This window comes from Dermacentor albipictus, chromosome 10 (assembly GCF_038994185.2).
Source record: "Dermacentor albipictus isolate Rhodes 1998 colony chromosome 10, USDA_Dalb.pri_finalv2, whole genome shotgun sequence".
NCBI classification, from domain to species: Eukaryota; Metazoa; Arthropoda; class Arachnida; order Ixodida; family Ixodidae; genus Dermacentor; species Dermacentor albipictus.
This window is the reverse complement of record NC_091830.1, coordinates 58,849,626-58,876,667: the sequence shown is the minus strand read 5'-3', so window position 1 is coordinate 58,876,667 and position 27,042 is coordinate 58,849,626. Positions and strand designations below refer to the sequence as shown.

General features: G+C 46.5%; 3 protein-coding genes across 8 annotated transcripts in view; 2 read left to right on the top strand and 1 right to left on the bottom strand.

Annotated features, from left to right (window-relative positions):
* Positions 1 to 1,605: 1,605 nt before the first annotated feature.
* RyR (Ryanodine receptor) overlaps positions 1,606 to 27,042 on the top strand; it is a 340,296-nt gene continuing 314,859 nt past the window's right edge. For 3 of the 6 annotated variants that reach the window (XM_065444520.2, XM_070526814.1, XM_070526815.1), the window contains exon 1: positions 1,608 to 2,230. In XM_065444520.2, coding sequence (XP_065300592.1) covers positions 2,177 to 2,230 — 54 coding nt within the window. In that variant the 5' untranslated portion in view covers positions 1,608 to 2,176. Of the gene's footprint in view, positions 2,231 to 27,042 lie in introns of all 6 variants that reach the window. The other 3 variants (XM_070526816.1, XM_070526813.1, XM_070526812.1) reach the window with 2 other exon arrangements.
* Positions 12,473 to 15,127, top strand: LOC135912128 (uncharacterized). The gene is made up of 2 exons (XM_065444516.2): positions 12,473 to 13,435; positions 13,854 to 15,127. The coding sequence occupies exons 1-2, from the start codon at positions 12,759 to 12,761 to the stop codon at positions 14,431 to 14,433; spliced, it is 1,257 nt and encodes a 418-aa protein (XP_065300588.1). The 5' UTR covers positions 12,473 to 12,758; the 3' UTR covers positions 14,434 to 15,127.
* Positions 14,462 to 16,644, bottom strand: LOC135912129 (myb/SANT-like DNA-binding domain-containing protein 1). The gene is made up of 3 exons (XM_065444517.2): positions 16,030 to 16,644; positions 15,142 to 15,304; positions 14,462 to 14,782 (listed from the first exon to the last, which is right to left on the bottom strand). The coding sequence occupies exons 1-3, from the start codon at positions 16,272 to 16,274 to the stop codon at positions 14,477 to 14,479; spliced, it is 714 nt and encodes a 237-aa protein (XP_065300589.1). The 5' UTR covers positions 16,275 to 16,644; the 3' UTR covers positions 14,462 to 14,476.

Sequence of the window (27,042 nt, the reverse complement as noted above, 5' to 3'; positions counted from 1 at the left end):
TTTCTTTATGCTTTCCTTGACTTGTTTCTCGGTTAACGCCACATGGTTGCGACCAGGGAAAACCTGGCTCTTCGGAGCCCCTTTTTTTTAGTTTTTTTTTCACGTAGATGTTCTCGATTCTGGAAGCATTGGTGCATTCCGGTAGCATACGAGGGTTTACGACCGGCTGCACTGGCTTGTAAAGTTCACGTACTACGCGAGGCCTGCCGCTAAAAATGTGCACCACATCCACCGTCACGGGCATCAGTGGCACTGGTTAACACTCCCAGAGCCAAATCGAGTTCACATACACGTATACCCAATAGAGTGTACTAAGAAACAGCCGTTGACGCAGCTCAGGCGGTTGAGCATCGCACGAAGAATGCGAAAGAAGTGGGTTTGGCACGCACCGGTGTCGAGTTGTATAATCGCCCACATTCACTTCGCTTTTCCTGAATATTCCTACCTTCAATCTAAACCCGCAGCTACATCTCGCTATATTTTCCTTGGCTTATAGTCTTTTGGCTTCATATTGACATGTGTACTTGTTTACCTTGCTTGGCTGACCGCTTTTACACGTCTAATAAATGTTATGGCTAAGCGCGGGAAGCGCCCGTTATGTATCGGAAGTTTCTCAATTGTTATCGATGGTCCTACCTGCTATATCTTGTCGTCAAACCGTGTGTATTCTAATTGCGTGCCCGAAGCTAATTGTGTAGTATACACCAGCGAAGGCGCGCAGGCACCGGAGATTATTCTGGAACATCCTATGACTCCTGTATAAAAGCCGACGCGCATGACCCACTGTTCAGGTTTTCGACGATCGCCGACTGTGTTCGCCGCTATCGTTGTGCTTTGAGTGTAGCCTTTTTTTCTGAGCACAGGTTGGCCCAGTAAAGAGTTAGTTTCGCCATTCACAGTTTTGCTACTGCGTTCTCGACCGTCACTACTACGTCACAATATGGCTGTGACTAACAAAAAATTGCACCTGTCGGTTTCAGTTCTCGCTAACATCGTTTAGGGAAAGTTATGAATGCCAGGAGCAATCCAGTCCTCGTCTTTTCCCTGCATCCTTTTTTTGAACAAGTACCCTCATAACCGGTACCTCAACACATGTTGTGCCGAGGCCTTCCACCACATTGCTTCCACACTGCTTCACTGTACGAGTTAATGCTCCCATCAAGGCTGAACTCCACACTCTAAAAAAAGTTTACACCTTTTGGAGTGTATATCAGCCGCACAACGATAATCGTCATCTGCCTTTGTTGCGTTTCCTTTCTTGAACACGCCGCGCCCGCTACTTTCCTGTCGGCAATGCTATGTCAGGCTGATAACGCGCATGCCGTTCGTTGCTGGAGAGTACCGGGCTCGCAGCGTCAAAGAAAGTAAATGCGGACGAGGCAGATGACGTTTATCGTCGTGTGGCAAGATACGACTCAATGGGCGTAAACTTTTCTTAGGGTGCAGCGCTTCTGGAGGGTTCCCTCATTCCCTGGCGCCCTCTACCCTCGTCGCTCAAAAACATTCCGATTCCGCTCAACACGCCCACGGTGGGCTGCTCGCAAGAGCAACCTGCGACCGCATGCGAAGCGATCCCGGGCCGGCGAGATAAAAAAAGACCCCGCGGTGCCTGCCAGAGCCGGGGGAGCAAGTCGCCAAGTGATCAAGGCGCCGCCGCTGCCGCAGCAGGCCACCCCCCGCTTCCAAGCTCCGCGTTTGCGAGGGCGCTCGCCGGCGATCGAAGGCGGCAGCCCCGCCAGCCACGGCCCGGCCAGCAGCGTGCGCTCGGTGTCAGAGCGCGCCGGACGCGCCCGTGCCCGAACCGCGACGCACGGCGAATGGAGCGGCCCGCGGGAAGAATACCGTAAGGAGAGAACGACGACGTCGTCTCATCGACTTGCCGGCCGGCCGGTCGCTCGAGGAGGAGAGAGGGTGGTGTGCTGTTCGCTGTGGTGGGGGAGGAGCAGGCGGTGAATAAGATTCCCGAGGGAAGCAGCACCCGTTGCTCCCCTTCTTTTTTTTTCCTTTCCTCCTTTTACGGAAGAGGAGCAAGCCTGGCTTGACCCGGCGGCGGCGTGAAAGTGCGTGTCGGTGTTCGGCGGCTTTTCTTTCTTTTTTTTTTCTTTGACCCTTCTCCAGTGCCGGTGTTGTTTGTCGGCGTTGCGACACGGCGGCACGCAGCTAGGCCTAACCAGCCATGGGGGACGCCGAAGGGTCGTCCGAACAGGACGACGTGTCATTCCTCCGCACGGTAAGTGACAAATGCGTCGAAAGACGTCGTGTCGATAGCTACCTGTAGGGGTATAAATGTATGATGTCAAGTGAATGAACGGACCCACCTGGTGATCCATTCCTTTAAAAAAAAAGAAAAAGGGCGGCAAGGCAGAGTCGAAAAGATCATACGAAGAGACGGAATACTTCAATATACTACATGCCCAACTTCTCCTGACGCCAGAAGCTTTCCTGTACTATTGAAGCGTTCAGTATTAACAAAGTCGAAATCGCTTCTTGATTTCGGTGAAGTGAGCATTAGCTTCCGGGATCTGCTACATGACATTGCTTTTTAAAAATTTTATTGAAGGAACATTCGAGTGCGCGATATATTTAGGTCAATGTCTAGTGGCGTCTGCTGAAGACATTGAAGCTTTAATAAGAAACTTTGCGAGTGTCACATAACTACACGCAGATGTCTCCTTTAGTGAATTCACTGGCTTGGTATCAGCTCAAAGCGCTTTTAGGAACTCATTATTTCTGTACATTGTTACTCTTCTCGTATTACCGAATTGGTCAGCATGCGAAGCTGCGTAGCTCTTGTAGGACCGAAAAAAAAAGAAATCTTACGCGCAAAGCGGGGAGGTAAATATATTCCCTGCGCTTAGCGACACGCTGGGGACATGGAAGATGCTCGAAGGAGACACGATTTGGCTTCGAGTGTTTGCAGACGGACCATGGCAAGCGTCCAAGCCACGGGCGAGAATAGTTGCTGGCCCTGTATTGTTTCACCTTCGCTTGTTGATGTTCACGCTTCGAATGTCTCGAGTGGAACACTGCAGGAGGAACTGCTCCTCTCTGTATGTTACTCGTATGCACCCGCTTCTGCTACGCGTTTATTACTAAGGTTTAGCAACGGGACATTGTCGTAGTGAAGCCCTCCTAAATGCACTGCGTCCTGACCCCGCAGCAAGGAGCACCTTATGTTCATTCCACGTATGCATTGCGCGCGTGCGTGCTAAGGATTGGAGGTGACGTTTGTTTGGCAAGTGGGTCCTCGATAAGGAATAAGCATTCGAGGGCCACGATCCGACAATAACTTTTGCAGGTTCAGCATTTTTGCGCATACGAATGACATGTGCTTAAAATTTCCGCCAAGGCATTTCGAACACTACCTGTGAATGAATTACGTCATCTCGTCTGCGACATTTCTCCCCAAAGTGATTTTACCTCCGGTGAAGAAGAAGAACTTTATTGAAGAATAAAACGCTCAATGGGTGGAGCCCTTAGACAAGGGCCCCATTGGCTCCCGCGCGCCGTTTTGCTGGTCCGATGATGGCCCTTTGGACCTCTTCCTGGGAAGCTGAGCAGTGCCGCCTCCCATTGTGTGTGCTCCGTTAATTTCTGTGTTTGTCTTTTGTGTATATGCCGTGCATGCCCATAAGATGTGGTCTAAGGATGGCGTGGCCCCGCACCATGGGCATTTGTCCGTAAATCTTTCAGGACGACTTTTATGGAGAATGTGCAGGTTGTTATATGTATAGGTTCGCAGCTTTCTCCATATTACCTCTTGTTCCGTACTGAGGTTCTTATCTAGGGGTGTTAGTTTCATTCTATTTGTTATGTGATAGTTTAATATTGCAGAGCAGTTCTGGTCAATCGGGATCAAGTCGTAAGAGGCGTTCTGTGAACACCCGTGATGTGTAGCATGCGCACGAGCTCCTCTGCCAGCCTCTTCCTTTCCCCTGATTCCCTCATTACTGGGTACCCATAAAAGGTGAAATCTGGCACGGGGTTTTATATCTCGTACAATCCTATAGGCTGCAGCGCATACTCGTCCCCTGAGGTAGCTTCTGCATGCCGCTTGAGAGTCTGATAGGGTAAGTAATTTTTTACAGCTTCTGCAAGTTCTTAGACTGAACATCGGTCACATATTTATAATCAGCTGCTGATATGCCGCGTTGTTCATTGGCATTGTGCTCATTATCCTTTTTCAAATGAATGTTCGTTGGGTACAAGTACAGCCTATCGGGTTACCGCGATTGTTTTTATTCAGTGGGTGCGTGGGTGAGCTTGGCATCATAGGTGGCGTCCGCTGCTCATTGTCTCTCGGGCAAACAGTACACGGCAGCGATAGGCAAGCTCAGTCTTACATACGAGCGAACTATACAGACAGTGCATAGCAAAAATAGGCTCGCTCAAACGCACAAACAAACTAGATAGAATAATCGAATAAAAACCAATTAAATGTCGCAACGCGCTCGCGCATAATTTCCGTAAAGTTCAAGATTGTGTATTGTACGTAACAGACACGATTTGTATACTAAGTAATGTCAATTAGGAATACAGAGCAGTCACTTGCAGTTCACTTGTAGCTCAAACAAGGATCGTCTATATGATACCCTGTATACAAGGTGGCACAAAATTTTATAAAATGAAATTGTTGACCCTCTAGCAAGGTTAAGTGCAATTGCTGGCAAGTTATGGCCTTAATCGCGTAAGTCTCACATAGAAACCTACATACCTTCAAGAAAGCTCCCCTAAAGGGGTTTCGTTGAATAATATCGGGCGTCTGGTAATAGCGATATCACTCTGCATACATTTAATGCTGTTCGACCCAAATAGGAATAAATATCAGTTTTGTAGAAAGTTCTGCTTCAATTTCAATCGACCAAAGTATAGTCGGTCATTCGGAACGAAAAAGAAAGAACCGCGTTTCATAATAAAATGTTGTTCATTGATTGATCAATCATTTTAAAGCTATGAAACAGCAGCTAAAATTTATTTATTTATTTATTTATTTATTTATTTATTCATTCATTTATTTATACTGCAGCCCCTCTATGGGGCTATTGCAAACGTGGGTTAGACAAAAATAAGTCATACAAAAAAAAACAAGTAAACAATAACATATTAACAATTCACAAGAATAAGGCAGATGACACAAATGGAACTCAAAATAACAACACTGAGAGTCAGTACAAAGACGAGAATGAGTCAATACACTGTAACAACAAGAAAATACATAAAATCAGGTGTGGTTAACTTTTAACAGGAAATCGTTTAATGGCAGTGACCTAATTGTGACCTAATTAAGCTCTGGTACTCCCCACTTAGGTCAAGAGCGTACTTTTGTTTTCAATCGCCACGCTCTTCTGTTGCAGTCTGATTTCATATTACAGTTTTATTCATACCAAGACTGGTGATCTCTTGTGGTGGCCAACGACCACCGAAGTAGCGACATAAACGCTTCTGCGAAAAGGAAGAAGTAGAGTGGTAGGTGTATCGAGCGAAGCGTTTGTTGAACATACATTCAAGCACCACACGCTCGAAACATTACTGAAGAGACCGGTGTCGATGGGCACAAAAATCTGTTCAACGTTGACTTTCGCCAGCTACCCGCACTCGCCATCAAGTCGACTTCGTTCATCATTTTTCCGCGCTGCTTTTAATGGAGCAATCACAACGTCCGTAGCCGTAACAACGATCCCAATGCAAATGCTTTATTTCGTAATATCAGTATAAACAATTTTATGTTCATCTTTAAATCACAATAAATAGGTGTATCTGTCAAATTTATATAAGCAAATGAGCGTAAAACATAGTATGTCGTCGACACGCGTCTGCTAAATTGTAAACCCTCTAATGTTTGTATTCCTGTCAGCATGCTATGTAGTACTCCCCATAATTCTCAATGCCTGGCCTCAACAGGCTGTTTAGTATTTCGCACTCGATGTATGACCACTTCATTTGCCGTAAGCTTTATTGGTCGTGTAGACCAGCCAAGTCAAGCCGGCGAAACGTATAACCAGGCTCCTTCGTATACATGATCTGCATTTGGACGGCCTTATCTCATATCTATTGCGGAACGCCACATCAAGGGTATCATAACGAAATATCGTTACTAGGCCACATCATGGACCCCGCCTTACTGAGTGCGGCGAGGTCTGTGATGTGGCCGAGTTGTCTGTATATTTATGTTCTTTTACACTGGTTAACCATTGCACTCACTTGCTACGAAGCAGATTGTTATATAGTTCCTATAACTAATTATTCAGTATTTTTTGGCTACTCTAATCGTCGCATCATGAGAATAAGGTATTGCATTCCTCGCTATTTTAGCTCCATTCTTAGCTTCTCTGAATATCCCTGCGTTTTGTATTACACTACGGGTTCAAGTTGGATATTAGACTAAAGCTGCGATTCTTGTTCTGCCAGCAGAGTCGGTAATATCACGTCTTTTTCAGGTAGCAGCTTTCGAAAACAACCACGACCTTCATTTAATGTCACATGTCGCAATAAAAGCAATCCTAATTGCTTAGCTATTTACATATTCTTCACGGCCGCCTGTCATGAATATTGCGTGATAGGAAGCAGAACATCGGTGTTGTTAAAAAAGAGCAAATGAGAACAATCGAGAGAGAGAGAGAGAGAGAGACGATATACAAAGGTTCCATGCATCAAGAAAAAAAACCTTATTTATTCTCATGCAGTATGTCACTGTACGAGAAAACTTCCTGTGTTATAGCCAAATGCCAAAGTACGTAATATTATGTAATATGCCCTGCATTGTGCTGCAGGTGCCCAATATTGCGTGTGTGAACTCAACTCGAACACAGGTGTTATTAATACCTTTCGGGAAGAGAATTCTAGTAATTGATTACACGTGACAGCACAGACCGAATGAATGCTCGGTTTCAACCCTAGCGTTAATGTCAACGAAAAACAGTTTCTTTCTTCATTCATTCCTTTCAGTGCACTCAACCGTGCTCTAATAAATACATCCCCACGTTTCATCAATGAGAACTGTTTCGAAAGTCTAGCACACGGATAACTCGACGGGTACTACACGGACGGTCCCTATAACGAAAGATGCGGGAGAAAAAAAAAACGAGCAAACATACTTGGCTGCGTGATTCATTCGAGCAGCCCTATACGCGACGACCAGACCCCCCGTTGCACGCGCACAATGAAATGCCTCGCGCGGTTCTCAGCGGGGTCGGCTATGACGTGTGTCTTCATGAGGTGTCTCTTCAGACGCCGCAGCGAAGATGTCCCTCTGGAGCCACGTCTCCACCCTGCGGACACTTCGCAGCTGCCGCATAGCGCGCAAACAGACAAACACACATCCAGGCCCACAGAGACGTACGGGGGGACCCGCGCTGCGCTGCGAACTTAGGTTCCAGCCAGACAGCCCACGCTTGCTGGGGAGGGGGGGTGGCCCGGAATAGCTGTGGGCTCCGAGGGGAGCGTCTTGACTCTGGGCAGGTCCGCGTCGCGCGAAAGAGTTCGCAAAGCAAAGACTCGCGGGAGAGGAAAAGCGGTGCCTTTGGAGACGACGCTGCCCGCAGTGCTCTTGGATTTTATACCTGTACACCCGAGCTCCGGAAGACGGGGCAGTGTCTCTCTTTCTCTCTCTCCCACGGAGCCCACGCTGCTGGGTGCTTCAGCGCCGGTGCAGTCAAAATAAGCCCCGGGCGACTCGCAGAGGGCTTCCTGGCGCCCTTGGGGGAATTCCGATAGAGCCACGGGTGGCGAGAGACGGCTCCAGCCTTGGGCGCGATTAGAGAGAGGGGAGACGCGGTGCGTTTCCTAGCTTCGCCCGCCGCGGTCCAGGTGGAACACTTTGGGCCCGCGGCTGACGAGCGCGGTGTAGTGATGCAACAAAGGCGGCGCGTGATATCTGATTGTGCGGTAGACGTATAGTGCTAAGACGTTCGTATAATGCTTAGAGGTGTCTCGCGAAAATGTCTGATCATCGAACGCGAAGAAGGCTACACATGATAACGGCTAAGAACGGCGGCTTCTTCAACAGAAGAATGCCCACAAATGCATTAGTTGCGAGGCTGTGTTACCTAAGATGTATATTTTAATTTGGCAGGCCGAAATGTTTATTTGAGAGAGAGAAAAGAAAACAAGAGACAAGAAAGATGCAACACACTGGCAAAACAAACATATAGGCTATACGAAGAATAATTTAGAGATATTTAAAAATATATATATTTCATCTTGACAATGTTAAACCGCAATTTTTGCTTTTTCCCACTTTGATTGGACCCTTTGTCCATAATAAAATAATAATAAAATAAAAGCGAGAGGCTACTAGCACGGGGGTTACAGCGGCTGCTGTACGACAAGCGTTTGGATCCGTATCTCTATCAGCATATATAGGAACACCAGGTATGTCCCATATATGGCTACTGTCACGGTGATTTCGAAGAATCTCATTACTACAGGACGGGGAAAAATAAAAAAAAGCTGTGATTATATGAATGCTTCTTTCAGAAATCATATTACTTCCTCAGCACACTGCGATGGAAGGCTATGATATTCAACCAGTCAGAACTGTAAAGAACCTCCACCTTTCAGAACCACTGTGATTCAAAGCTTACGGAAGCATTACCAGGCGAGGGGTCGAGATAAGCAGCGAACGTTTATTGATAGAAAAAAAAAGCAGCCAAGGGATGCGGCGTGATCGTCATAGACAGAAGTATAATTAAAAAATACATAAATGGTGCTGTAATGAACACAATGAAGATAAAGTAGAAATAGTCAATATGCTCCGCAGCAATCATCATCATCATCATCATCATCAGCCTGGTTACGCCCACTGCAGGGCAAAGGCCTCTCCCATATTTCTCCAACAACCCAAGTCATGTACTAATTGTGGCCATGCTGTCCCTGCAAACTTCTTAATCTCATCCGCCCACCTAACTTTCTGCCGTCCCCTGCTACGCTTCCCTTCCCTTGGAATCCAGTCCGTAACCCTTAATGACCATCGGTTATCTTCCCTCCTCATTACATGTCCTGCCCATGCCCATTTCTTTTTCTTGATTTCAACTAAGATGTCATTAACTCGCGTTTGTTCCCTCACCCAATCTGCTCTTTTCTTATCCCTTAACGTTACACCTATCATTCCTCTTTCCATAGCTCGTTGCGTCGTCCTCAATTTGAGTAGAACCCTTTTCGTAAGCCTCCAGGTTTCTGCCCCGTAGGTAAGTACTGGTAAGACACAGCTATTATACACTTTTCTCTTGAGGGATAATGGCAACCTGCTGTTCATGATCTGAGAATGCCTGCCAAACGCACCCCAGCCCATTCTTATTCTTCTGATTATTTCTGTCTCATGATCCGGATCCGCAGTCACTACCTGCCCTAAGTAGATGTATTCCCTTACGACTTCCAGTGCCTCGCTGCCTATTGTAAACTGCTGTTCTCTTCCGAGACTGTTAAACATTACTTTAGTTTTCTGCAGGTTAATTTTTAGACCCACTCTTCTGCTTTGCCTCTCCAGGTCACTGAGCATGCATTGCAGTTGGTCCCCTGAGTTACTAAGCAAGGCAATATCATCAGCGAATCGCAACTTACTAAGGTATTCTCCATTAACTTTTATCCCCATTTCTTCCCAATCCAGGTCTCTGAATACCTCCTGTAAACACGCTGTGAATAGCATTGGAGAGATGGTATCTCCCTGCCTGACGCCTTTCTTTATTGGGATTTTGTTGCTTTCTTTATGGAGGACTATGGTGGCTGTGGAGCCACTATAGATATTTTTCAGTATTTTTACATATGGCTCGTCTACACCCTGATTCCGTAATGCCTCCATGACTGCTGAGGTTTCGACAGAATCAAATGCTTTCTCGTAATCAATGAAAGCTACATATAAGGGTTGGTTATATTCCGCACATTTCTCTATCACCTGATTGATAGTGTGAATATGATCTATTGTTGAGTAGCCTTTACGGAATCCTGCCTGGTCCTTTGCTTGACAGAAGTCTAAGATGTTCCTGATTCTATTTGCAATTACCTTAGTAAATAGTTTGTAGGCAACGGACAGTAAGCTGATTGGTCCATAATTTTTCAAGTCTTTGCCGTCCCCTTTCTTATGGATTAGGATTATGTTAGAATTTTTCCAAGATTCGGGTACGGTCGAAGTCATGAGGCATTGCGTATACAGGGTGGCCAGTTTCTCTAGAACAATCTGCCCACCATCCTTCAACAAATCTGCTGTTACCTGATCCTCCCCAGCTGCCTTCCCGCAGCAATAAGCTGTAGTAAAATATCACTAGCATAATTAGGCTAGGTGACACTTTTTCGCAGAGCCATTTGAAAGGGGATGCCATTAAAAGTCATAGTCATCATGGCTGAAACGTTGGAATTGACGTGTCTGTCCCTCCTTCTTTTGCCAGAAAGCACGGGTTTATGGACATAGGAGAAAGTTCTGATTGGCATGATCGGAACGTCCTGTGTACTATAGTCGCGACCTCCCAAGGGGTAACCCGCCGTGGTTGCTCAGTGGCTATGGTGTTAGGCTGCTGAGCACGAGGTCGCGGGATAGAATCCCGGCCACGGCGGCCGCATTTCGATGGGGGCGAAATGTGAAAACACCAGTGTACTTAGATTTAGGTGCACGTTAAAGAACCCCAGGTGGTCTAAATTTCCGGAGTCCTCCACTACGGCGTGCCTCATAATCAGAAAGTGGTTTTGGCACGTAAAACCCCATAATTTTTTTTTCCCAAGGGGTACACGGCCACGTTTACACAAGGGTAGGTTCAGGCACCAACAAAAAAGTCGGCCTGACAATTGTTTGTTGCTTCTTTATGCTGCTAGATGCCGCATTGCTCAATTGTGCTTGCTAAGAATCAGTGATGTAGTATTTTACTACGATGGACTATGTACAAACAACCTGCCCTGAATCTGGGGAGGAACTTAGTTGTATATGTTTCTCACTGCACAAGTGTTCATTGCAGCGAAAGCTGTGTATGACTAACCTTCCGTAGTTTTTTGGGCGTCCGGCAACAGAAACAGACTTGGCGATTTCTAACAAACAGCAAAGATTCCAGTACATTTGGTTCCCAAACAGAAAGCGCGAGGCAAATTCCATATCCGGGATGTTTCACCGCAAGCTCATGTTTGTGGCAATTTTTCAGTACGGTATATGGAATGCTTTCGCAGCGTTGTTCCATCTGGCAAGTATGCGTCTTCTGGGCTGCCGGAGCAGTGAATGACGACTTGTCGCAACTGGCGCCTGATCCATTCTCCAAAAAAATCGCACATCAACTCATGTTATTGCTGTTTCATGGAACTCTCAACGTGCACTCTACTGTGATTCACAGCAATAATATGGATCATTGACTCAAAATGCAATGTTAATTTGCTGAATGGCCTTTCCAGGGGTAAGCGCACATGTCTACACGCATTCGTTTTAGCGACACCTGCGCAAACTACTTCTAACACAAACTGCAAACGGTGCAATTCCTATATTGTGCAATTGTGAGTGCTGTATCAGGGCGATGGCTTGCGTCGTATTTTTTTGCGTCCGCGTGCATTTTGTGGCCGGAAAAGAAGCAGCCCGAAAATTTGCTTTATTTTTTGTTGCCAGATGTTGAGGTGTTGCGACAGAATATTGGACCTTGGAGAGCAGAGCTGCTAATTTGCTTTACGAACAACCAAGGGGATGTTATTAGTCCTTCATCCGGGACACGGAATTATCCCGGAAGGTCTAGATGCTCGTTTTTGTACGCTCGTATTTATTAGTTTCGCACGCTGCGTGCATGTGTATGTTTACGAGTGGGCGATTTCATGTATTCATCGAGCAAGTCGTCCGTGGTGGATAGTTCGCCAGGCAAACTGATCAATCACTCTGCTAATTACGTTTCCACTCAAAAAACCGTTCTTTACTTATTTATTTATTTTTGTAGAATTGCACTTTCCATGGCCACAAAACAAAGGTGAAAAGCACATGATTTTTCGTGATATGCAACTGTGTTTTCCATTATCAGGTTAAAGAACTTAATTTCTGCAATATTACGTGCCAAAACCACAGTATCATTACGAGACACACCGTAGCGGAGGACTGTGGATTTATTTCGACCACCCGTGCTATTTCTTTTTTTATTGTGCGCACAATGCGAGAGTGGTTTTCTTTTTCTTTCTTTTTTTTTCATTTCCCCACCGAAATGCAATCCATCGTGACCGCGAGACACACCCACGGCCTTTCGCTTTGCAAAGCAGCTCCACGCAGAGCCACTATGCTACCGCGGCGGGTCATTATACAGGGTTAAATACATTCAGTAAAACAATGTTTACAGAGTAACAGCTGGCGCTGTACGTCAACACCTGTGTCCTTTCAACTGAGATCTCGGCTCACTTTGCCTGCTCCGACATGCGCCGGATATGTCTGAATGTTTCATACCTCTGTCACACAAGCACGCAAAAACTCTTTTACCTAAGCGGTCCTTTACCGAGTTGAAAGACCTCTAATTAAAAGGAGTTGCGCTGCAGACACACGGCGCGGGCGATCTCCTTTTATCGTTTCCTTCCGAACACGCTATGGAAAGCATGGCGCTAGATTCTGAAACAAAACCAGTTAGAATAAACCAACGTATTTCAATATAGAAATTAGAAACGTACTATAATATGCTTGTTTTAGTGAATTTAGATACAGTTTATTCGAAAAGGTTAAATTAAAGAAGATTTAATAAGGTAGCTTCAAGAGTCTTCGCAGAAGTAGCAAATTTTACATGTTCGTCTAGCAACCTTGGGCCACTGTTTACATCGGAGTCAACATGGAGGTCGAGAATATGGGGGACTGCACGGACACGAAGGAAAAAGTCGAAATAGCATGCATTTTGGCAAGGATTCTTGCTGCAGAGAGCGAAGCAGACGCCGCAAAGGCAGTCAAAGACCGTATTAAGCGGCAGTTGCTACTCAACGGGTGTACATTTTATGCCTTGGCGCTTCCCACGAGAGTCTGCAACCGATCGACGTGGGCTTTCATCCGCCACGAAAAGTGGTTCGAGGAGACTGTGCCTCACCTCGGTGGCCACAACTTCAAGCAGTCGTTTCGAGTGAACCCCTCAACGTTCCGGTTTCTCGTGGAAAGTCTGCGCCATGTGCTCGAAAAACAAGTTACCAACATGCGTGACCCGATCACTGCGGAAAAGCGTGTCGCCATTGGCCTCTACAAATTGTGCTCTTCTGCCGAAGATAGAACTGTGGCAAACCTCTTCGGCGTTGGGCGCTCATCCGTCAACGTCATTTACAGAGAGTTTTGCGCAGCTGTTGTCTCTGTGCTCGAAAGTGACTGGATCAGAATGATTACTGAAGAGGAAATGCCTAGGCACATCCAAGAGTTCGAAGCCGTGTGCGATTTCCCTCAAGCTGTCGGTGCCCTTGATGGCTGCCATTTCCCTATTTCGCCTCCAAAGAAGTACGCCACCGACTACTACAACTACAAGGGTTGGTAAGTGGCCACGATTTAACTTATTTCATGTAAGTGTTCTGTTTGGGCCCATTTTTATAGTAGTAAAAAAAAGTAACTGACTGACCCATATTTTATTGCTAAGTAAAATGTTATTCAATTTTACCAGCAGCTCTTAAGAAAACGCGTAATTTGGTTCGCAGTCTTGCAGTGTTTAGCAGCGACAATTTTAATGCGACGACGAAAAGAGTTCTCCGCAGGACTGCAACTCCTATACGATGTAGAGTACGCTAACAGCGACCGGTTGTGGCATTATGTGAAATAATGTAATCCGAGCTGCACTCACAGCTATTAATAAAAGCAAACTGTAAAATCGCATCACAGTAACTAAAGGCAGTGAACTCAGCAGTGCCATGCTGCACTAACCTTTATTCACTTTGCACTTTGTTTTTTCTTGCAGGCACAGTATTATCCTACTAGCATTGGTCGACCACAAGTATCGATTCAGATACTGCAATGTCGGTGCCCCAGGACGCTGCCACGACGCACATGTGTTTGGTGTTTCACGGCTGTCGAAGATTGTCAACAGTCCCCTTTTCAAAGCACCTGTTGCCGCAGTGGGTACCACAGCAGTCCCACCGATAATATTATGCGATCAAGCATTTCCACTAACCCCAAACCTCATGAAGCCATTTGGACACCGAACTGTCATCAGTGAAGCTGAAAGGAATTTCAACTGTCATTTATCTGGAGCAAGGAGGATAGTTGAAAACGCATTCGGAAGGCTAAAGGCCCGGTTCCGTTTCATTGCGAAAAGAATGGAGTGTTCTGTTGGCAATGCCCGTTTGGCTATACGAGCATGCTGCGTGCTCAATAACATTTGCGAGCACTTCAACGACAGTGTCCACCCACAGTGGTTAAGTGAGGTGCAGCAGTCCAATGCTACATTTCCACAGCCATCACGCAGAACAGAAGCTGAAATTGGAAATGCATCCGCCATCAGGACAGCACTTGTGGAATATTACAAGCGAAGGAACTGAACGCAAGAGTCCCAAGAATCAGCAACAATTGTGGAACACCATGTCAGTTTTTACTAAAAAACTTCAACATTGCATCTACAAGTTTCTCTTGCAACTTGAGCCCCTCTTTACGGAGATCCATTTCCATTTTGTGCGCATCAGCAAACTGCTCTCTCTGCCGTCGCTGCTCCTCAAGCATCCTTTCTTGAAAGTCGCCAGCCGGTTGCCTTCTCTTCCTGCGGGCACATTCGGAACTGCCACTTGCGAGGTTCCTGGATTCAACCTGTTGTACTGGCGACTCGGAAGGTGAACAATCTTCGGCGACGTCTTCACAAGAAGCAGAGCCGGAATCAAGCATGTCGAAGATCAGCTGCGTTTGAAGAAGGGATCCGAAATACATTGACCACATTAGTTGATGTGTGAAGCGGTAAACAATTAGTTCAGGGTTTTTACTTGCAAGAGAGCTGCCTCTCCTTGCGTGTATGTATTCACGTTTTTTTATTTTAGAGTCTGCATTTTTTTTATTCTCCAAACAGCGCACTGCCAAGCTTGCAAAATGAACAGCGCGTGAGCACAAGCAGAAATGAACCACAGTATTAACAAGAGCAGTCCGCTACACTGCAGGGTTGTGCAGATTATGGGCTTGGCAGCACAGCTGATGCTACATTATGTCTTGAAATTTAGTTGACTGTAATAAAGCATATATAGTCTCCACTATGCATTTCTTACTTCTTCGACGGAGGCAGTGCTGCTTGTTGTGCTCTCGCTGCACCCAGCCTCTTCCATTAAAGATGTATCGTGAACAGGCAGGGATCCTAGAAACCTATGGACTTCGGAGAAGAATGGCCAGCTCGGCGGTGATGACCCTGTTGTCATGTGTTTCAGGCAGCTCCTGGATAAGAAAACGAAAGAACTAAAATTTTATATACTCAAAATGTAAAGATATACACAGAGCAAAACGTTTGCCGATAGATACAAACGCGACTTGATGGTACAGAAAGCCTGAGAAGCGAAGGTAACCCTTTTTACTCGAAAAAATTTAAAGTTTCTCATGTTTTCTTGTCTGAGAACAACGCTTGCGCATGGTCCGAGAAAAATGCAAACCGTAGTCACATCTGCAGAAATGAAAACATGCAGACGACTTCCTGCTTCGTATTATATGTTGCCGTGAGAAGGCGTACAATATAATGTGAAATGCGCCTGTCCATAAGTTAAGGTTCCCGTTATCTTGTGACGAACGAAATCATGCTATTGACGACCTGCGCGGGTTGTCATTCTTCGCCGCATGTGAAGGCGAATTTGCGTTTACTCAGACCGACTCGCACTGTAAAGGAATTGCAGAAACAGCCTTTAGCGCGTCGTCGACTTTCGTGTGTGCAGGGCGCAGTTCAGCCCTGCAAAATTCGACGCTAGCTGAAATGAAGGGTCTCTGCCTTAAAACCTTCGTTACTACGGCTCCGTCCGCTAGATTAGGGTTCCGTCGCTGCCTACTACGGAAACAACGTTCGATGCTGAGGTCGCGACACCACAAACGAGAGCTTGCAGCTTGCGACCACAGCCTGAAGCCGCTTCAAGGTAAATTTAGCGCTCACAGCTTACTGCTGTGCTTTGTCTTACCTGTAGGTCTGTCCCAGGTTCTCTATCTTGCTGTGCACTTGCGCCTTTGTGCGAGGTACACCCATGCTCGTCAATGCTTGTGCAATGCCATCGTAAACGCCTCCGTTGTGCTTCTGCGCACGCAGCGAGGGCAGGTTGTCTTCCCATAACTTGATTAACGCCCAGGTGTCTCTCTCCGACCACTGTACCCGCGGTTTTCTTTGGCGTGCCGGAGGCTGTTCGTCGGTACCGCTCGCCGTAGCCATGGTCGCAGAAAATGGCGCGAATTTGCATCGTCTGTTAGCGTCACGTGATATTTTCGAACTGCTTACGAGAGTGCCGTGCAAAAAGTGCAAAACTGCGCCTACTTAAGGTTCAACGAAAGACAAAACCCTTTTTTGTGATGTGTACACTTGAAATAAAAATGCACTTTTGCTTCGTTTCTTTATTGCATGATAATTACTGGTGCCCACTGCGTTGGAGGCTACGCCTTTCCAGCCGTAAAAGAGATCGGTGATCTCCGGTTTCGGAAAAGACCGCTTCTGAAAAAGAGATTAAACTTTGGCGTGTGTCTGCGGATGCAACTCCTTTGTGTGAGATGTCTTTTTCTTCAAATGCCTTTAAAGTGCTCGTGTGACAGGGGTATCAGCCACTGTGCGAGAGTTCGCTGTTGCTTAGGGAGGGCAGGCGCTAACGGGCCGGCTGTTGTTCTCCCGCGAGGGTCGTTGCGGACTTAGCGCTAACTGCGCTCGCCCGTGCCCATGATGGATTCCCTCACGAGCTCCTTATATTCGGGACTCTTTCCGTGCAGTGGCCCAAAATACACGTACGGGCCGGAAGCCCGGAAGCCTAAACTCTTAATCGCATGCTACCGACGGTACAGTTGCCGTGACAGTTATGCTTATATTAACTGCGTGACTTCAAAAATCACTGGCGAAACTCGCACGAAAAAGGAAGACGGAGAATTTCTGACGTGTTATCCCACTTTTAAGCACATAGCGGCCAAAGACGAAGCCGAACGCTTTTACGAAGGCTTGATTGGTTTGATCGCAACATGCCTGTAACTGTGGTCGTTTGTTTACTGCTGATGCAATGATGTGCGTTTCGAAATTTAAAAAAAAGCGCTTTTCTCTTCAATGTGTAAGCAAAGCGATCATTTTGTACTGAATAAATCTAAATTAGCCACAGCAGTGTCAAGGACCGTGAATAAATGATAAGGTACCTTGGTCCCGTATTGAAAAAAAAAAACGCGCGAATTTTCTGGGCAACGAGGCAACACAAATATATGTCGCGAAAGTAAACAAACATTCGATTTGAGAAAAATAGATAATGTTTAGAAATCTGATATATTTTAGAAGCTATTGAAAGATATAACATCTGCGGTAGAAAAATAAATTGATGAAAAATAATTGACTCGTTAGAACAGTGAGGAGAGCTCTTCGGAAAGAAACAAGCTGGCACAAACAGTGCATAAAATTCTGGTCTTCGACTATATTTGAAAGAGATACTGGCGTTCTGAACTCACGCAGCCCATATATAGCGTGCTGAATTAGAGGTAAGTTTAAAGCTTTGTCTCTGATTTCTTTTCTCGCTCTGAAGACAGTATAATACAACCGCAGAACTCAAAGTACATGCAAACGCTCAACAATAGAATGAAACACAATTGTTTTTGATGTGCCACATATACTGATGCCACGGGAAGTGCCAGTACTAGCACAACTCACATCATGCACTGCGTGACGCCTCCCAGTTGTCCTGCTTTTGAAAACCAATTTAGCTACCGATATACGAGTACTCCACGTCTACACCATCGCGAATATTTGAGCCTGTGGCAGAAAGAGTCGGTTAGAAAGGACATTTTTATTTTTTGTCTCAAATATTACTAAAACAAATTCGTTACTTGAACGGAGAGCATACACGAAATGTGTCCCGTTGCCGAACATTTACTCGAATCAGAAAATATTGCGTATATTGTTCATTTCTTGATTCGACAGTAGTGAGCTGCACGCACTCAATGCCAAATGGCCACTTTCCTTGCTTACTTCACAATACAGAGCACATACAGGGTCATACGTCGCGTAATATGGACTGCTATAGAATTTTCTAATGGACAGACGTCATCCCACGTCACAACGCACTGAACGTTTAGTAGTATACGCATAATGACAATGCAAGAGCAATTTTCTTATAGGACTATAGTAAAACAAAACGGAATATAGAGGTTACTGTAACCACATATTTTGTTTACAGCAACGACACCTTAACAGCAACACCACCTCAGTAACTCTCCTCGTAGGCCGAAATACGTTCCTGTTGTTTGAATGTATTTGCGGTGTCAAACGTATACGAAGTAAGGTAAAAACTTACATCTTCTGTAAACTTTATGGGCACGAGGTTTGACGGCTCGCGCCGACATATGTCACATTCTGAACATTGCATCCTGATACGTATATTATGCTGTCACCAAATCGTGCCTGCTAACAGCTCTGTAGCTTGTACCAGCTCTGTAGCTGTAGCTCTAACTTTCCCGAGACGCGCTGGAGGCATTGGGATACTTCAACATATTATGATGTGTTATGTATGTGCTATGGTGTTATGCGCGTTGGCCAACCGTCGTATGTTCGGTGTGTACGATTTCTTTTATTATCACTTTCACCATGCTACAGGCTCCACTTGGTACCAATCAAGCCTCCCCAGTTTTCATTATACTATCTATCTATCTATCTATCTATCTATCTATCTATCTATCTATCTATCTATCTATCTATCTATCTATCTATCTATCTATCTATCTATCTATCTATCTATCTATCTATCTATCTATCTATCTATCTATCTATCTATCTATCTATCTATCTATCTATCTATCTATCTATCTATCTATCTATCTATCTATCTATCTATCTATCTATCTATCTATCTATCTATCTATCTATCTATCTATCTATCTATCTATCTATCTATCTATCTCAATGCTGGCCAAAATGACATAAGAACTATGGCGATACCGCTGATCATTATATAAGCAACCACGAGAAGAAATACGTTGGCATCATTCCTAAAGTTCACGTCTAAAAAAATATACCACCATTCCCCAACTCAGGTACCAAACCAATGTTCTGTCGGGTCTAATGCACCCGACGAAACAAATATTACAGTTCGTAGATTATAAATTCTTCGGCAGGTTGCAAATTAACTGCTCTTGAGTGCCACCTACCAAGCACGGTGCACAGGCGAATGCGGACGCAAAGGCACCAAAGCACGAAAACACGACGGAACTCTAATACGCAAACACGTAGAAAATATCGGCTTTCCCGCTGACGCACACGCCTTTCATCTCACTAATTCTGATTTTCGAGCCAAACGCAGCCCAGAAGAACCTACTTCCTGAATTGCAAAAAAAATTGAGACTACACCTTCCACGCACGGTTTACTTATATATGTAATACTGCAGATTTCTCCCCTGGTAGTTTGGCACCCTTCGCTTGAAACATGCGCTGCACGTAACTAAGGCTACGCTATACTCAGCGCCGCTCCCATTCGCTCAGCGGGAGCATCGGTATTCCCCTAAGTGCTCTCGCAAATGGCGCCACGTCGTCAGCGGCGTGCAAAGCGGCAACCTGTTGCTCTGAAGCGCGCAGTGTTTACCTGACTTAGTGCTGGCTCTCTAGGTTGTGCTTATAACGCTTCCTAAAGTACCTCCAGTGAGGTACTTCAGGAAGGCGATATGCAGTCCTCTTGGCCTTTGAGGGAACATTTATTCAAGCGCGCAGTTACAAGGCTTAAAATTGCGTCTTAAAAAAAAAGAAAAGCCATTAGCCAAAACGTGGCTATGACTGCGACGTCGGGAAATTAAGAAAGAATGCAAGGTAACCCGTGGTATCACGCAAGTGATTAGCTGAATGCAGTGGCACTTAAAAGGTTTTTTGGGACACCACCGGATGGATAATTCATTTTATTCAAATTAAAAAAAAACTTAAACCATTCCACTTTGTGAAGGCAGGTGACCATCGAAGCTGTTTACTATATGACACAGAGGTTACGCAAATTTTGAACATGGGCACGGACTCATTCGCCGTGATATTTATGTAAATTCGCGTGTACGACAGGACCGCCGACCTTGGGAGGCGGAGGAAACTAGACAAGCCTGACGTTTCGACGGCACCACCACCACAAGGGGGCGGTAGGAAAGGAAAGGAGTTACGCAAGCTCTTGGCACACCGACAATGAGAGGGTGGTGCGAATGTAGACATGGCCTAAGCGGGTCCAAGTGTAGAATTTTTTTCTGAGCCTAATAATACCTGATACTGGTTGTATTCGGACCAATTAGGCTTGTTTTCGCAAGTTGGCGGGGTGCTTCAAGCTTGCTTCACCTCCGCTGCGCGTCGGCCCGGTATTGCATTATCTTCGGGATGGACCCACGGTTTTTGGTCTACGGACATGGATCGGCTGGAAACTGGTCACATACAACTTTGCTGTAATAAAACAAAGAGACGTAGTCACCTGAAATTGCAGATGGCTTCTCCTGTTCACGTAATAGTAATAGTATATTAAAATATTGTAACCTAAAACATAACGATACAGGTTCGAAAAATCTATAGTATACTGACATAAAAGAGTAAATGTACTCAACATATAGTCCTAGGCACATGTTGTAATGTAGAAAGACAAAATGCAGGACAGGTTGCACCCTACAGAGTACTTAGTCCCGACATATGCATGGCTGCCAGATGTTCCCTAAGCATACGGGAGACCGCAATGCGGTCCCAGGTGAACCGGCGCACAGACTGGGAAAATATGCAGATGATATAAATGCACGCACTGATGCGCGGCATTCAAAACCAGGTTTCATTTCAATTCGTAGACATCTTTTTTATTATAATGTTAGGTGAAAATCAGACGTAATGCTTTCTACAAGGTACGTTTACAGTGTTAGTGTAAGCAGATTTTAAATGGCGAGCGACAGCTATTCACACCCTCCGCTTCTATTAAACCACGCTGAGCCTAGTTATGCGTGGCGGTCCGTCAGAGTGGGGGATGCCCCACCAGCGACACGCAACTGTCACGATCGATGTTCACGCCTCATCATTCACTTCGCTTCAGGACAGCAACGACGCTCTCCTGACCGTCACGAATAGGCCACTAATCGATCACAGCGTCATTGACCGGAACTCCCGGAGATATCAACGGCGGGTTCACGGTTTACCGCGCAGTTGCCTCACAGTGCGCCTCGTTGGAGACAGGTGTGCCATTTCGGAGACCCAAGTAGCACGTAGAAGACGGAAGCACCGCGAGCAGCACATTGAAGACAGAAGCAGCACGCAGCAGACCTGTGAGGGTCGATAGAGTTGGTGAACGATTCGGCGTTTGTGATTGGCCAGTGAATTCCCTCAATGAGGAAAAGAGGGAAGAAAATGGCATAAAAAGTGGATCCGGACGGCTGTGGAAGAGAGAAACGCTCGGGCAGATGGAGACGCTCAGACATGCAAAGACGCCGTGTTGTAAAACTGAACCATGTACTTTTTTTTTAAATATAATAGTTTTTCTTTCTCTTCAACGTCGCTCGGAAACGTTCTTTCTTCCGGCACCTGGCACGGCACCATCCATGGAACCTTAGTTGGCCAACGGACCCCCAATTTCACAACAGTGGTAGGCAGCGGTGACATCGACCTCGTGGGACTTGGGACGTGCCGAAATTCACAGCAGCCTGTATTTATCTCTGGCGGACCTGTATCATGACCCCAGGTGGTAGGAGCACCGTCCCAATGCATCGTCAACGCTACAGTGGGTGAAGAAGTGTGGTAGTTAGGGCTTGATCCTTGCTACGCGAACGATACCACTTGGTGCTGACAATGGTGCTGATGGACCGGCTGGGGCGATCTGATATGTGACGTCAGACGCTTGTCGCAGCACGTGGTATGGACCGGTTTAACGTGATAGCAGCTTTTTTCGAAATGCCCTGCATGGAGGGTTCGTGACCAGAGAAGCACCAGAGAACCCTGAGGAAAGTGTGCGTCTCGATGTTGGGAGTCATAGAGGCGTCTCCGATTTTCCTTAGAAGCATGCAGGCGAGTGCAGGCGAGTGCGGGCGATTGCGCTTGCCGCGATCCCATACCTGCGGCGGTCCCGCATGAGTAATAAATTGCCAGCACTGCTGCCACCAGAAATCTCCTGTCTTGTGTTGGAGTTTCTTTAAAGAGGTGTCCGACCTTTCTATTTCTTATTGCCTTATAGGGATTCACTTTTTATTTATATATATATTTATTCCCAGTAGGTAGCTTGACTTGGTACTTCAGAATACCACGTTTGCTTCTTTATTGATTACTGCGAATCACCGTTACACAGTTTCATTAAGGCAATTTTAGCGTAGCTTCGGCATAGAACGGTACTGTGCTGATATGTACTATCAGCATAACTTAGCTGAACGCGGCTAGAGCTTTAATGTCGTGCAATGATTATGTTCACGCGCTACACCATTTACAAACTACGCCGAAATCCACACAGCAGTTCATATTTACGCAAACTGTCAGACGCCGACGCAGTGATCTGACGAGTGTGAAGGTGATGCATGTCGTCGAGGCTAAGAATAGGGAGGAAGAGTGTCCGCAGAAACACGTACGACGCGGATAACCGTGGTAAGGTTGACTATTATTAGCCGGTTTCATTCCTGCGTCTTTGGTCTAATACAAAAAGATGTGGTGGTACCGCCGCTGGTGTGTCCGGCAATTGCACCACCTCAGAGTGCCTTTCATGCCTACTAGGGCATTTAGCATTGGTCCAACAGTACCGTGTTTCTTAGAAATGTAAGCAGAATGCGTAACGCTATTGCAGGTTGTACCTGATCCTTCCTGCAGAAACTGTTTCAGGCACATATGTGCAAGGACTTTCTTCTGTAGGCTCTCAAAAAGAGCGTCCCTTTAAAAATGGTAGCTTGAGCAGGATGCCGTGTGGACATCCTGCTCAAGCTCAAGACAGACGCTGAAGCGTTTTATCGACAGTGAATATATGCATGTGAACCCTTGCATTGCACACGCCTTTACATGTGCGATCTCGGTCATTTCTCCGAGCTTCTGCCTGAACGTTATAAAATGTTTTGTTAACGCGTTGAAAAGTGATAAAGCACTCGCAAAACAGACGACAAATTTTAGTGAGAGCATGGCGCATTTAACCTAGCATATTGCCAAATGATTTCGTTTCCTTCTGTGCCTCATCAATAATCAGTACCGTACAAACAAACGCTGAAGCAATGTTCACCAATACGAGCGCACGAACAGAATTGAGAATTTTGTGGACAAATGAAAAATGCAGCGGACAGCTCCGTAAATTCCATCGCCGGCCCATTTCAAGGGGAAGCTTTCTTTGCATTTCCTCCATGCTTTGTAGCTGCGGGCTGCCGCTGGTGCCTTTGCGATTATAGCAATTTTGTCTCTGGGGTAGTTGCCTCTGCGTAGTGACCGAATGGAGAACTAGGCGCAATGGTTGTGCGCAAATGGGCATGTGGCATTGCGTATGCCAACATTTTCGGCCAGTCTCCCGTAGGTAGGCGCCCACTGGGTAGGTGCCCGAATAGACATGCACAAGAAGCAAGAAGTAAAACAATTCGGAAACAAAAGCCGCCGATCGTAAAGAAAGAAGAGGACAGTATGTGGACCAGAGCGTGGATGGAGCGAGGATCTTCGAGCAACATAGACGCGGCGAAAAAGAAGTGAAGTGAAAGCATTTCAGAAAACATTACAAGAATCCTTCGCTCATAATCAATTCCCCCATATGCGTGGGTTGCGTTTACTTCTTCTTTCTTTCCCCCAAAGGATAGTAAAAGTCACATTAACGCAACCAATCGTGAAGAACAGTCAGAAACACAAAAGCCATAATTTCAATTTATTTTGCCCATTCTTCTTCTACAATATTTTACCACGCTGTCGCTTTCACCGTTCCATGAGCCTGCCTTGACCTAAAGCATCCTGCCGATCCCATCTAACAGAGGGTGCTGCTCAGTGCTTACGCTTCGCCACGTATCTAACGTACACACAGGAGACCTATAACGGGCTCGTAACGTTGCAACGCCGGCATCGAACCAGAGCAGTCGAAGATAATACCCTCCGCGAAAGAAGGCCGGATCAATAACTCTACTGCAGCAGTGTATAAACGCGATATTGTGTCTGTGCGCTCGAGCAGCAAGTGGAAGGTGGGTATCGCCGAGTATAGGGCGATCGAGCCCGCAAGAGTGCGTTGGAGGGGATTTGCTAGCGCAATAGCGCAGTCTATATATATATATATATATATATATATTGTCACAAGCACGGGGAAAAGGGGTTTATTGAGGCGTGCGAGAGCAGGAACGGCAGGCTACGAAGAACAGGAATGGCCGCTGCACAGTCTTCGTTCTCCTCTTCCCTTCTCTTCTTGATTCCCGCGTCCCTTTGACGCGCTTGGACGTAACATACCTCCCCTCGCAGACAAAGCCCCCTGGGCGAGTCAACTAGCTTGTCGTGGCGTGCATGATTTTAACCGTGCGACATGCGCGACTTGTGTCCTAGCAGAACGTCTACCAGTGTTCGTGAGGCGCGCGAGAGTATAGTTCACTTCGCTGACTTTGTCGATGACAACATACGGTCCATCGTAGTTTGCCAGCAGCTTTTGATACAAACCGCGCTTCCTTGTGGGAGTCCAAAGCCAAACGAGATCACCAGGGTTATATGTAACAGGCCGATGTCGTGCGTCGTAGCGGGCTTTGGAGTTTTCTTGTGATGTCAAAGTCCGAAGACGCGCAAGTCTCCGAGCCTCTTCAGCGAGGCACAGCGTATCGGCGACCGTAGGATTGTCGTGGTGGTAAAAAGGGAGGACAGTGTCGAGCGTATACTGGGGCGGCCGAGCATATAGAAGGAAGAAGGGGCTGTAGCCGGTTGTCTCGTGCTTGGCGGTGTTGTATGCGTAAGTAATAAACGGTAGAACTTCATCCCAATTCTTGTGATCGGACGCAACATACATGGAAAGCATATTTGTGATCGTTCGATTAGTGCGCTCAGTGAGGCCATTCGTTTGCGGATGATACGGCGTCGAGTGCCTGAGGTGCGAGTTACACAAACGCACAAGCTCTTCCACTATATCCGCCGTGAATTGACGTCCCCGGTCGCTTATGATAACACCAGGTGGTCCATGTCGTAGAACAATAGCGTGAAGTAAGAAAAGCGACACGTCGGTGGCAGTTGCTGATGGTATAGCCGCCGTCTCGCAATAGCGTGTGAAATAGTCGGCGCAGACAATTATCCAGCGGTTCCCCTTAGATGACTTTGGAAAAGGGCCTAACAGATCAATTCCAACTTGCCGAAAGGGTGAGCTGGAAGGCGGCACAGGTTGAAGGAGACCAGATGGGGCAGTGGTTGGGCGTTTCCGACGTTGGCACTGTATGCAGCTGGCGACATAAAACTCAACCGAATGTCGCATCCGGGGCCAGTAAAAGCGTTCTTGAATGCGATAAAGTGTGCGCACAGTGCCTAAGTGCCCGGAGGTAGGGTCATCGTGCATAGCCTGAAGGATTGCTGGCCGGAGACGCTCCAGCACCACTAGAAGGAAGCGTGCACCCGTGCTTGAGTAGTTCCTTTTGTACAGGAGCCCGTCACGTACACAGTAGCTGCTTGTTGCACTTGAATGGGCAGAAGTAAAGAGTGGCTCCAATTTAGTGTCTGTCCGTTGTTCCGTTTTGAACGCATCAATATCTGGAAAAGCGGGTGTCACAGAAGCGACGAGATGATCAAAATCGTCTGCGTCGCAGTCCGTCGTGGCAAGCGGCATACGGGAAAGGCAGTCTGCGTCAGCGTGTTTTCGGCCACTCTTGTAGGAAACAGTGAAGTTATATTCCTGCAACCTCAAAGCCCAGCGCGCAAGGCGACCACAAGGGTCGCGAAGGTTGACGAGCCAGCACAGGGAATGGTGGTCTGTGACGACTTGGAATGGGCGTCCGTACAAGTACGAGCGAAATCGCTGAACCGCAAAGATTACAGCAAGGCATTCTTGCTCTGTCACCGTGTAATTCCGTTCAGGTTTGCTTAATGAGCGGCTTGCATAAGCAATCACGTGCTGACGGTCGTCATAGCGTTGGACCAATACGGCACCCAGACCAACGCCACTAGCATCTGTGTGGATTTCTGTCGGCGCAGTAGGATTGAAGTGGCGAAGGATAGGTCGGGAGGTCAGCAGGAACTTCAACTGACGAAATGCAGAATCGCACTCGGGTGTCCACTCAAACCGGGCGTCTTTATGTAGCAGATTTGTCAGAGGATAAGCGACGTCAGCAAAACCAGGAATAAATCGGCGAAAGTAAGAGCAAAGACCCAGAAAACTACGAAGTTGCTTCACTGACTGCGGTGCACTGAATGCCTCGACAGCTGCCGTCTTGAGGGGATCAGGCCGGATACCGTCTTTGTCAACAAGATGACCCAGCACAAGGGTTTGACGGTCACCAAAGTTACATTTCTTGGAGTTCAGAACCAGGCCAGCGTTTTTGATGCAGTCGAGGACAATATCCAGGCGCGTATTGTGCTCATTGAATGTGCGCCCGAATATAACAACATCGTCAAGATAGCACATACAGATGTTCCACTTTAACCCACGCAGAATTGTGTCCATGAACCTTTCAAAGGTTGCTGGAGCGTTGCACAACCCAAATGGCATCACATTGAATTCGAATAATCCATCCGGGGTTATGAAGGCTGTTTTCTCCTTGTCTGCCGGGTGTATCGGGATTTGCCAATATCCTGAGCGCAGGTCCACTGAAGAAAAATAAGAGGCCGAATGCAGGCAATCAATTGCATCATCAATCCGGGGCAGGGGGTAGACATCCTTCTTAGTCACGGCGTTTAATCTTCGATAATCGACGCAAAATCTCCAGTTACCGTCTTTCTTTCTGACAAGTATGACCGGAGCTGCCCAAGGACTCGAGGACTCTTGTATTATTCCATTTTTCATCATGTCACTCACTTGTTCCCCGATTATCTTCCGCTCGTTAGGCGACACGCGATAAGGCTTTTGCCTGAT